The sequence below is a fragment of the Nyctereutes procyonoides genome, unplaced genomic scaffold, assembly GCF_905146905.1.
Source record: "Nyctereutes procyonoides isolate TBG_1078 unplaced genomic scaffold, NYPRO_anot_genome, whole genome shotgun sequence".
Taxonomy (NCBI): Eukaryota; Metazoa; Chordata; class Mammalia; order Carnivora; family Canidae; genus Nyctereutes; species Nyctereutes procyonoides.
In genome coordinates, this window is record NW_026575145.1 from 12,515,498 (window position 1) to 12,528,191 (window position 12,694).

At 33.9% G+C, this 12,694-nt stretch overlaps 1 protein-coding gene across 3 annotated transcripts in view; it reads right to left on the reverse strand.

Moving 5' to 3' along the window:
- Nucleotides 1-12,694, reverse strand: part of LOC129499433 (signal recognition particle subunit SRP54) — a 62,990-nt gene that overhangs the window by 18,778 nt on the left and 31,518 nt on the right. For 2 of the 3 annotated variants that reach the window (XM_055309138.1, XM_055309137.1), the window contains 3 exons: nucleotides 9,784-9,954; nucleotides 6,894-6,989; nucleotides 5,493-6,019 (listed from right to left, as the gene is read on the reverse strand). In XM_055309138.1, the coding sequence (XP_055165113.1) occupies nucleotides 5,928-6,019; nucleotides 6,894-6,989; nucleotides 9,784-9,954 (359 nt within the window). In that variant the 3' untranslated portion in view covers nucleotides 5,493-5,927. Of the gene's footprint in view, nucleotides 1-5,492; nucleotides 6,020-6,893; nucleotides 6,990-9,783; nucleotides 9,955-12,694 lie in introns of those variants that run through there. The other variant, XM_055309141.1, reaches the window with a different exon arrangement.

Consider the following 12,694-nt stretch of genomic DNA (forward strand, 5'->3'; position numbering starts at 1 on the left):
AAATTGACAAACACCAAATTACAATTTTCAATGCTGAAGTAGAATGTGTTTTCATAGTTTACAAGTGTATTTGTTAGTTAACCGAAAATTCAAAATGCAAGTCATATCCCAACATGAACTGGAAGTATTTCCTAAGAAGAGTTACTTCTAACAAAAATAGTTCAAGAGACGTCTATTACAAATGAAGGACTGGTAGCAACAGAAAAGCATAAAGTCTAATAGTTTTATTTTGGGGATTTATAGTTTTGTCAGTATTTCCAGAGTGTCATAACTCAAAGTGGGCAAACAAAGCAATAGATCAAATCTTTCCTTCTTCACCTGTTAGTATAAGTTGTATAGCACTATGAGAAAAATACATCCAGGTTCTTTTTTTTCATCCAGGTGTTAATATAATTTATCTATTTGGAAGACATAATTGTGGTCTAAATTTATCACTTAATGGTATTATAGATTTAAAAAAGGTAAATTTAGGGGCAGCCCCCGTGGCGCAGCGGTTTAGCGCCGCCTGCAACAGGTGGTGTGATCCTGGAGATCCAGGATCAAGTACCACATCGGGCTCCCTGCATGGAGCCTGCTTCTCCCTCTGCCTGTGTCTCTACCTCTCTCTCTCTCTCTCTCTCTGTGTGTGTGTGTGTTTCTATGAATGAGTAAATAAAAAATCTTTTAAAAAAATAAATAAAAAAATAAAAAAGGTAAATTTAGATCTTCCTATTTCTCTGAAAAGCTGGAAAAACAAAGCTGACTAAAATTCAATAACCAGTAATGACCACCAAATAAAAAAGATTTTCTTATGGTCTTCACAAAGCTACATATATATTTTAATAAAAAGTTTCTTTTTAAGGTTACCTCATGTCTCAAATAAGGGATAACTGTCAATAATACATAAGAAAAAATAAGGTGGTAAAACTACAAATGCACGTTAGGCTGATTTTAAGCATAAATTGTTAAATAATCGTAGCAGTTCCATGTATGGAGCCCAATATGACAGGTACTATGCTAAGGACTTTCCTTGTCTTCCTCACAACAGCTCTATGATAGAGGCATTATTATAATTACCTACATTCTACAGATGAGGAGACAAAGACTCAGAGGGATTAAGAAATTTGCTCATGGATACAGCTAGTAAGCAGCAGAGCGAGGATTTAAACCCAGGCAGTCTGATTCCAGAGCCTATACTCTTAGCCACTCTGCACCTCTGGGAATAAAAAATGCCAGAAAATAGGCTATTAGGGGCAGAAAATTCCTACATCAAAGGTGAATGTGGTATTTGAAAAGATTTGAGTACAAATTTTCAAAGTATATATGTTTTGAAATCTATTATGAGGAAGCCATTTGCAAGTTTTAAAGACCTATATTTAACAAACAAATGAAAATACCAAGTGAACATGTTTTACTTGATGCCATGTGAGTACATTTCTTTTAATTGGAATTTGGTCAAATTTTTTTTGTGTGTCATGGGAATGAACTATTGATATTCAACTAGCAGAATTTTTTATATGGCATTAATCATAAAAATATTAGTTGCTTTGTACATTATGCCTGAGCACAGCAACCTCAGTGTTGAAAGCTAAACATATTAGTCTGAAGTCTGTCGAAATGTAGGAGTCTTCTGACAATAATTGAAAAAACAAGTATAAAGCTATAAGGATTGCCACAATTAAGGATGCCTTTCCATTTAATGTACACAATGACTAAAGCTAACACTGATATACAATATTTAGAAAACTTAAGGGAGTAAATCCTAAATTCTCATCACAAAAAGAAATCTTTTTTCCTTTTTTCTTCTTCATATTTTATGGACATGAGATGATGGAAGTTAGCTGAACCTATTGTGGTAATCATTTTACAATAGATATGTTAGGCCATCATGCTGAAACCTTAAACAGTGATATATGTCATTTATCTTTCAAGAAAACTGGAGGGGGGTAGATAGCAGTTATCTCAGGGCAAGACCATCCATTGTTTAACACAGTAAGGAGGAAATTGCAGAGAATCAAGACATACATCAACTGAAGGATTTCACACTTCCTGTATTTCCTATGAAACGGGGTGTCAAAAATTTGACAGATATTTTCTTGTACCACCTTCTGCCAGAAATGAAATTCTGACCCCCTTAATTGATTTCCCAAAGTCAAAAATTATGGGCCCATGAATATAGCCTGTAACAACTCTCGGCTCTTTTGGGTCACTGAGGAAGAAATTTCTCTTGTTCAATTATAAAATAATAAAAAGCAAGCAAGCATGGTTCCTAAAATATGCAGATAGACACTGCATGTTCTCCTTACTTGCAGATAAGTAACCATTCTCTAGAAAGAGACTCATAAAATTTGAGCATGTGTTGTTTAACTACATACCATAGTCACAAGCTATTACTCCCTTCTGCTTTTTATGAGAAGGTAAAGCATTTATGCCCCAGTGTCAGAGGAGTCTTATCCCTGTTACAGGCAGGTACTGCTGTGTAATCACTTGAATATTTTGCATTTAGATCCAACTGGTACCAAGAAATGCACTGTTTTAGGCTCCAAGCACTCTGTAAGGCAAGAGAAGTTAAAAGATATATGCTTTTGAAATGATAATTTCAAATGGAGAGAGAAAAATGAGAAAATTGTAAACACTAGCTTAGGCATGCCAAACTCAAAAGAATTTCTGTGGCACGAAGTTCTTATCAAAGGAAATGTGCCATAATTACCAGCTTACAAGGTGTATTTTCACTTTAAAAGTATCTGAAAATTACCTCATACTCAGCATACCCGTATCACAGATAAGAGGTCAGAGGAGACAGGGGCTAGATTTTAGGGTTAGCAACTACTTAACACTGAGCACAAATACTTACCTACACCTAACTGCAAAGTGTGGGAAAATAACTACCATAACAAAATTTCACATCACATCAACTACTTAACAAAAATAACCCACAGACTACACAACTATCTAGAAATTAAATTTGAATTAACCCCCCAACATATGAGATACAAATTCATCATTCCTGTAACTCATGACTCAAAAACAAAGAAGATATTAGATTCAACTTTAATGCAACAAGCTTAATGTTGAGAATACGGTAATTGGATTTTAAAGCAAAATTGTGATGATGACAGTTGTTTCAAATCCAGTGTAGGCAAGCAATGAAGATCATCTAGATTCGAGCTGTGATGATGGATTTCTAGTTTTGGACAGAACTTATTTGGCTTTATTAATAATTATATCTAGGTTTTAAGGAATATCAAAACTTACATTTTGTTGTTATTTAGCCATGAGTCTCACTGACATAGTTTTTATTAGAGCTTATTCAGATTCCTTGGTTGCTGTCTCATACAAACTGTAAAATACTTAGTTTTACCACATATACAAGTATAAGTTAAAATTCTTTTGCATTTATTTTAAATGCTTTGTTCCATTTTTTACTGAAATATTTGTATGTACTAGAGCTATATGTAAAAGAGATTCAATTTATTTTTATATTATGGCTTACTTTTTAAATCCTCTATATTCACTGCAATAAAGTATTGATATTAATTTTACCTACACTAATATGCATGAGACTTTAGTTCTAGTAAATTTCCTGCTTTTGTTGCCTCTGTATATAAGTATTTATTGACAGTATTAGATTTCTTTTTAGCTATGTGACACTATACTTCTATTCAAGATTAGTACATTACTGCGTATCAGACCTAGGAACTTTTCTCATTAAAATATACTGTATTTATTTGAACAAAATAATGTATACAACACATTTTGAAATTCTTTTTACTACATAGAAAATACTTAATTTTTTCCAAAACGTTACTCCATAAAATTGCAATGCACTGTATATACTTACCTTATATCCTACATGCCAGCAAATATACTTCCAGAAGAATACTGACATCACATCAAAATGCCATTAATTTGACCTTTGTTGGTGCAATAGTTTGTTGAAATTAATTTCTGAGTTTTTGTTTTATAATTATATAAGCATTGTAAGCTTAGGAATTACACCTAATTTTATGTTTGTACATATTTAATTAATATCATAAAATTCCAGAAGAATCCAATGTTACACAATATTAGATCTAGCTAGTAGTCTAAGCAGGGCCTATATATAACAGGTAACAAAAGCTTAGGAACCAATTTCAACAATAGTGAAAAATAGGAAATTTGGTCTAATTATTTGATTTTGGTATATGGGGTACTTATGTGGTTAAACATCAGTACTTTGACAAAAACTGTAAGGGTGGAAGGATAGCTTTTGTAACTAAAAATGTCAGATTGAGGAATTGATATGGTCAGAATTTTAAAGAGCATCTCCAATTCCCTCATCTCACAGAAGAGGAAAGAGAAATGGAAGCTGAACTAAGTGTTCTGGTGTCCTCTGCCCACTGTTATTTTTGCTTCTGAAAAATATAATTTGCACCAGATACAAAAATACTTAAAAATAGTGCCTGAGCCATAAAGTTTGGCCAAGTGTCTTATTTCTTTCTTTGGTCAAAGTGAAAAGTAGTACCCTGAGGATAGAAATCACAAAAATCCTTGCCCAGAAAAGGTGGTATGCATCAATTTAATTAGAAGCTAATTTGGAAAACAATATTTTCTCATTGTCAAATTTCTATAGCTGGACCTTATGATGACATTTCTGCAGAACACAAAATATATCACTTATATAGGGTATACAATGTTCTATAGGGATATGCTAATTTTTAGCTGGTAAAAATAATTTAGTGGGATATAAAATCTTTGACCAAGTAAACAAGAAAATCTGTTGCATTCTTTATGTAATTACTTTTTATTTTATTTTTATTTTTTTGTAATTACTTTTTTAAAGAGATTTTGGCTCATATGACCTTTTTAAAACACCTGAGTCATAAAAAATCCAAAGTAACCAACAACCAAATCAACCTTGTCATCGTCTCATTATTTTTAATATGTAGTAGTGACAGTCTAATATATGTAACCATTTTCCCATTAGGAGGTCTATACATTAACTACTACCAAAGTACGTCAATTTCGTCAAGCAGTTTTTTTTCGTGTGTAAGAAACAACAAAATTGGCTTTTCAAAAAAAGAAACATATTACCATTAAGGCTTCAAATATATGAGGTAAAAAAATGGAAGCTATATATGAAATATTTATTATAAACTAATAAGTTCAATTTAAATGGCAGGCCTGAGATTTTCTATGGCAAAATTACCATAATTATTCTAAGTTAAACAAAAGTTCCCAATACTAATGGTTAAGTCATTCTACCATATTTCCAATTAAAGGTACACTTGTTGGACTGGTTTTGTTTTGTTTTTAAGTAGGCCCTATGCCCAGCATGGAGCCCAACCCTTGATCTCGTGACCCTGAGATCAAGACCTGAGATCAAGAGTCAGGTGCTTAACCAACTGAGCTATCCAGGCATCCAGGCGCCCCTATAGGACTAGTTTTAAGTAACATACAGCCATTGGTTTTTCTATCTGCCTTTTAATGTGATCCACTGAAAAATTTAAATCATAAAGGAAGTTAACAACCCCTTAATTTATAATGAGTTTGAAGTTTATTTTACAGCACTTTTATTGAGACATCATATAACTACTGATCAGGACTGTTTACAAATGTAATGCTTGGCCTTTGAGACAATTAAAAACTTCTAAGTATTAAATTTTACATCATGATTTGTTTAACTTAAGAAGTATTATGATGGTGAAATCTAAGAAAAGAAAATCTAAAGCAAAAATATAATGATTTCCACAAAAACTATATATTCCTCCCTTATATCAAAGGGAGGGAAGGAAGTAGGAAGGAAAGAAGAAGAAAAGGAGAGGGGAAAAAATATGAGAAGAGAAAGAAAAAGGGCAAGACAGGCAAGAAAAATACTTTTTTTTTCCTGTTTGCAAAAAGGAGGGAAACTCTTGAGGTCTCAGCAAATAATGTAATCAACTGAGTCAGTTTAAATTAAGGCATCTTCTTTACATATTATTGAATCCCATCATGCCTTTCATATTGCCAGCAGCACCCTGTTGAAACTGCCTCATCATGGACTGAAGTCCTGCCATACCACCTAGAGTAAAAATAGGGTAAAATCAGATAATTATTAAGTGGAACTTGAAAGGTGTTACCAAATAAATGGTTTTACTTCTAAAAAATTTCTGGGATCTGACTGCAATTTGGTCATCAGCTTTAAAGAACATACCAATTAAAAATATCTGTTATCACCAGTATCTTTATCTATAAAAGAGACTGAATAACCTACCTCATCATGTTAGAAGGAATAAATAATATATAAAAAGATCTTAGAACAGTACCTGTCACACAGCAGGGAGTTAATAAATCTAAACAAAATTTTTTTCTGAGAAGTCCAAAAGAGTCTTGTTGTAAATAGTAACCAATTCTGGGGAGTGGAGGAGTTGTTTCAAAGGACTCACAGGAAGAAAAGAATTCATCATTTATTAAATATCTATATGCTCAAAGTTGTACTAAATGCTTTCATGTATATTAGCTCACTTAATTGTCAATTTCTTGATGAGATATCCGTGATTTTACAAAAGAGGAAAGTGAGGTTCATAAAGTTTAGGAACGTTTTTCATAGGTCACTAGCAAAAGTATAATTGGGTTTCAAAATCCTTATATAATTTAAAAGTCTTATTATTGAAAATAACCCAGATTCTAAACTAGGGCAAATAGTCACTGAAACAAACATTAACAAAAGATGATTAAGTATATTGCTTAAAAAATCACATAGATGGCAGAAGAGTGAATAAAACCTCAATTATATAGCACTATTACAACTATCCAACTTAGAATTCAGATGACCATTTCCCTCAAATCGTACATCTTTTGAACAGATATTCATCATATCACAACATAAGGCTTATTAAAACTTAACCCTTATAAATTAACTGTGTATTATAAACTGGTAACAACTTTGTACTTACCCATGTGATGAAGAACTCTTGGATCCATCATTTTGGCCATTTGTTGATTCAGTTTTGCCATCTGTGACTGGCTCACATTCTTAGACATGTCACCACCTGAATAAAAAAAAAAGGGTTTGCGTCAATGTAGAATATAATATAATCAAGGTACAGAAAGTTTAATGAACTGAGTAAAATTTGTTAGAAATCACTCCTAACCTTATCACCCTAACACATTATTTCTATTTGTACATATTACATATTCCCTTCTCATCTTTATCTCAATTACTTACATATTTTTAAGAAAGAACGAGTGAAATTCTGTATTAAGGGATATTTAAGGGATTTTTTAAGGGCTATGATTTTTGTTAATAAAAAATTGTATCCAATGATTATTAATAGTAAGCTATAACAATTGTTTAATAGTCCTATGGGAGAATGCTGAACAAAAACCTGACTTTATAGATAAGGGTTCACAGGGAAAGTACCTGGATTGCTTGTAGATTAATATGAAAGAATAAGAGAACATGAAGATTTGCAAATATCTAAGAAGCTATTAAAAATAATGAAAGGCTTCAGAGAATGGAAAGACAAATAATGCAACTCCATTTACCAATGAATTTCCACACACTCAATTGAAACTCCACAGTAAAAAAGGAAGCCAATAAAAGAGATGCACTCTGAGGCAGAACAGGTAAGAGCATCCTTTAGAGAAAAGCTGCTGTGGTCTTAAGAGACAGGAAGCAAAATAGATCATCAATGCAACAAGTAGAGTTGCTTCAGGCAAAATTATTTCAAAGGAACATTAATTCTGGTATTTCCTCAGAAATTCTCATTATGAAAATGAACATTAAGGCTGGCTAATCTGAATAAATTACATGAATGAATAGATTACATGAATTAAGAAATATGAATGAAAGATGTTTTTTATAAAACATGATAAAATAAAAAAAATTTCACAATTTTTTTTTTAAATTTCACGATTAATACATCTGTGTAAGGTGTGAATTCTCTGCCCATTGACAAATTATTTCTGAGGAATTAAAACTTCTAAAAAATATTAAGAACTTGGTGTGACAAGAATGTATGTCACATCCACTCCCCATTTCATCTTGATTGTGCCTTTATTGAGTAATCAATGCTATCAATGCTTAGATAAACAGGTCCACAGTAGTTCATTCAAGAATAGTTAGCTTTCTCTCTCTAAAATAAATAAATAGGGATTCCTGGGTGGCTCAGTGGTTTAGCACCTGCCTTTGGCCCAGGGTGTGATCCTGGAGTCCCACATCAGGCTCCCTGCATGGAGCCTGCTTCTCCCTCTGCCTGTGTCTCTGCCTCTCTCTCTCTCTGTGTGTCTTTCATGAATAAATAAATAAAATCTTAAAATAAAATAAATAATCTTTTTTTTAATAAATTAATTTTTATTGGTGTTCAATTTACCAACATACAGAATAACACCCAGTGCTCATCCCGTCAAGTGTCCCCCTCAGTGCCCGTCACCCATTCACCCCCACCCCCCGCCCTCCTCCCCTTCCACCACCCCTAGTTCATTTCCCAGAGTTAGAAGTCTTTATGTTCTGTCTCCCTTTCTGATATTTCCCACACATTTCTTCTCCCTTCCCTTATATTCCCTTTCACTATTATTCATATTCCCCAAATGAATGAGAACATACACTGTTTGTCCTTCTCCGAATGACTTACTTCACTCAGCATAATACCCTCCAGTAAAATAAATAATCTTAAAAGAAAAAAGAAAAAGCTTTAAAAAGGGAGTGCCTGGGTAGCCCAGTTGATTAGATGTCCAACTTGGTTTCAGCTCAGATCATGATCTTAAGGTCATGAGAAATGAGCCTTGCATTGGGTTTCACGTTCAATGTGTAGTCCGCTTCAGACTCTCCTCTCTCCCTACCCCTTCCACTTGTGCTTTCTCTCTCTAAAATAAATAAATATTTTAAAAAATCAAACAGGGGATGCCTTGGTGGCTCAGCGGTTGAGCAGCTGCCTTTGGTTCAAGGCATGATCCTGGAGTCCTGGGATCAAGTCCCACATTAGGCTTCCTGCATGGAGCCTGCTTCTCCCTCTGCCTGTGTCTCTGCCTCTAGCACCCTTTAGGCAGGTGCTAAACCACTGATCCACCCAGGGATCCCAAGCCAAGGATTTTAAAGAGTGATTACAAAGCAACGGGAGAAAAAAAGACAAATGAAAAGGATCCTAAGAGATGATTCACAAAGGAAATCCAAACTAATAAATGTATGAAAAGATGTTAAACTTGAGTAGTAATCTAAAAAACATATCCTGAATCATTAAACTGAAATTATTAAATTGAAAATATTAAATAATTAAATTATTATAAAATTCATTCAGCATCAACTATGTATCTGATCAACAGACAAAATCCCCGGCTAACCAGAAGCAGATGAATCAGCCTAAATATCCACTGCACCAAAGATATAATAACTGGAAGAGTATTCAGTGCTTAAAAGTTAAATCTTGAAGAATATTTGACAATATGGAATAATAGTCATGATGTTTCAGAAGAAAGCAATAGTTATATTAAAGCAGTAGTTATAGTACTATTTTGCAATAGGACTGATAGGATTCCCTGGGGAGAAAAGGTAATGGGAGTTTTAAGTTTTTTTCTTATACTTTCTTATTCTCTCTAAATTTTCTTTACTATGTATTACATCTTCATAAAGATAAAGTCATTGTTTATCTTTAATAAATATTAGTGTTTATTACCTTGAATCTGAAAACATAAATCAGATCGTATTCAAGAAGTACATGAATATAACATGAAATTTGGCAATGTGTTTTCCAGTACTGGCAGTACTACTTGGCTTTAATTTTAGTTTCTCAATTTCTTCCTTTCCTTTCGCTATGTTAAATAATGATGAGTCTATACTTTTCTTACCTTTGAAAAGTCCTTTGATACCTCCCATCTTTTTTACCATCTGTGCAAATTTGGTATATTGTGTCAAAAGTTCTTGAACATCTCTTGTTGACACACCTGATCCTCTTGCTACTCTCTGGATTCTTCCTGGTTGCTTACTAAAAACCTTGGCACCATCAGTACTGTCAAGTTCTGCAGACAAGGATTAATTACTTTCATTTATACACAATTAATATTATCAAAAGTTATGTACAAATTTATCTTATACACACAAAAATAAAATTACTGCCAGATTTAACAAATGTTATCATCTGCCATGTTTGCATCTGATTTTTAAAAATTAAACATGAAATATATTCAAAAGAACATCTATATTTATAAACTATAAAAACAATAAAACAAATACACATGTACTCACCCCACAGTTTAAGTAAAATAGGACATTCTGAAAACTTTTGAAGCCTATGTGTACCTTTTCCATATCTCATTTCCAACTGCTCCTCAGAGCATATACTAGAAGCATAAGGTATATTCAAAAAAGAAAAGTGCTCGCTTTAGCTCTAAATAACTATTAACATTTAAATCATAAATTTAGGCATCTAAGCAACTGAAGTAGGTAGGTTCTATCATCAACCAAATAACGGTAATATTTTCTATATAATTTCGACTAGTATTTTAATCTTTTCTGTGAGATAAAGAATGAGTTAATTCCCTCCAGTGCTTTTATAACTCTTAGAATACAAGGTGCATTTCTTCTGGCATTAGCTACATACGATCTCAGACAGAATACAATGGACTTTAATTAAAGTTCCTAATACATCTGCATTCTCTCTACAAGATCCCCCATTAAATAGCTACCCTCAGTCCAGATGTCACACTATTCTAAAATATAGTAATCTATGCCATTCTATTATACCTGTAATTATGGAAAATCTTTTCCATATTAAAATAAAATAAATTTGCCTGGCACTTCTTATTTGCATACATGTCTCCTTGCCAGGCACAAAGAAAAAGGCTTTCAAATATCTGAGAGCTACCAAGTCTCTGGTGAATCTCCTCTAGGTTACAAATATCCAACTCCTTTGACTATTCCTCTTAGAACTCCATTTTTTTTTTTTAAGATTTTATTTTTATCTATTTGACAGAGGAAGCGAGCACCAGCAGGGGTAGCAGCAAAAGGAGAGGGAGAAGGAGACTCCCAGCTGAGTAGGGAGCCCAATTCCAGGCTTAACACGGAACTCCGGGATCATGACATGAGCCTAAGGCACAGGCTTAATTGACTGAGCCACCCAAGAATATATTAATAGAATTAAAAATAGGGGCACCTGGGTGGCTCAGTCAGTTAAACTTCTACCTTTTGCTCAGGTCATGACCCCAGGGTTCTGGGATCAAGCCTTGGGCAGTCGGCTTCTCCCTTTCCCACTCTCCCTGCTTGTGCTCTCTCTCTCTGTGAAATAAATAAAATCTTTAAAAAAATAAATAACCCAATTACATGCTGTTGGTATAAAATTCACTTCAAATATAATGATATAGACAGGTTAAAAGTAAAAAAATGCAAACAACCGATTAAAAGCTATATTAATATCAGACAAAATAGATGAAAGACAAAAGAAGACATTATATACATAAGGACAAAAAAGTCAATTCACCAAGAAGACCTCACAATCCTAAATGGGTTCTGTACCCAACAAAAGAGCTTACCTGATGCAAAATTAGATAACTAAGAGGATAAAAGTTAGGCACTTAAATACCTTCATCTCCATAATCAATAGAACCACTAGACAGAAAATCAGCAAGGATATAAATCTAGCCTGACCCCAGTCTCTAGCCTGGGTGATTGAGTAGATAGATATTGCTCAGATAGATGGAAGTGTCACTGACCAAGGGAGAAAAACTACATTTTGGATCAGAAAACTTTCAAACAGGGAAGCCCGGTGGCTCAGTGGTTTAGCGCCACCTTCAGTCCAGGATGTGATCCTGGAGACCCGGGATCGAGTCACACGTCAGGCTCCTTGCATGGAGCCTGCTTCTCCCTCTGCCTCTCTCTCTCTGTGTGTCTCTCATGAATAAATAAATAAAATACTAAAAAAAAAAAAAAAAAAAAGAAAAGAAAACTTTCAAACAGGTAAATGGTCTGTCTACCATTTAGTAAGCATCTAGAGAGGAGGTGGTCCGAAGTGTAGACTCTTGAGTCAGAATGCCTGAGTTTGATGCCCGGTCTCTCCACTCTGAAACTAGCATCCTTGGGCAAATTACTCAACTTTCCTGTATCTGTTTCCTAATCTGCAAAAGCTAAATAATAATGGATTTTAACCCAGAACTGTCCCTTGAGAGTTACTATGATGATTAGATGGGTTAATATATGTAAAGTGCTCAGGACAGGGTAAATACTCCAGATATGGCTGCAATTATTAATTCTACTTACAAAACCTTTTGTGGTATTGAAGATACAGAGATGAGAAAGACACAATCTTATTTGGGTGACTATGAAAGCCTAAAGCTCAGGAAAGAGGTAGAGACAAGAAAAATAACCAGTCAAGCAGCAGAGAAAGCACAGATGCGGATGAATTATTCAAAGAAAATGAGCAGGATGAGAAGAAACATTGGCTGAGGTCAGAACCTGTAGTATATATATTCATTTTAGGGACAGGCTAAAAAAGTGACTGAGTTAACAAGAAAGGTACGGTAAAAGTGGAGAAAGACGATACTAATAGAAGCCAAGCAAAAAGGTGATCAACAAGTGCCAGTGTTGTAAAGGTCAAGAAAAAGACTGAAAAGGATCCACTGGGGCAGCCCAATAGGTTATTGGAAATCTTTGTATATTCTATTTCTGCATAGTGGTAGGGACAGAAGTCAGATTTCAGTAGTTTGAGAAAAATACAAACTGTTCTTCCAAGAAGTTTGACTAAACAAAGAGTAAAGAAGCATGAGG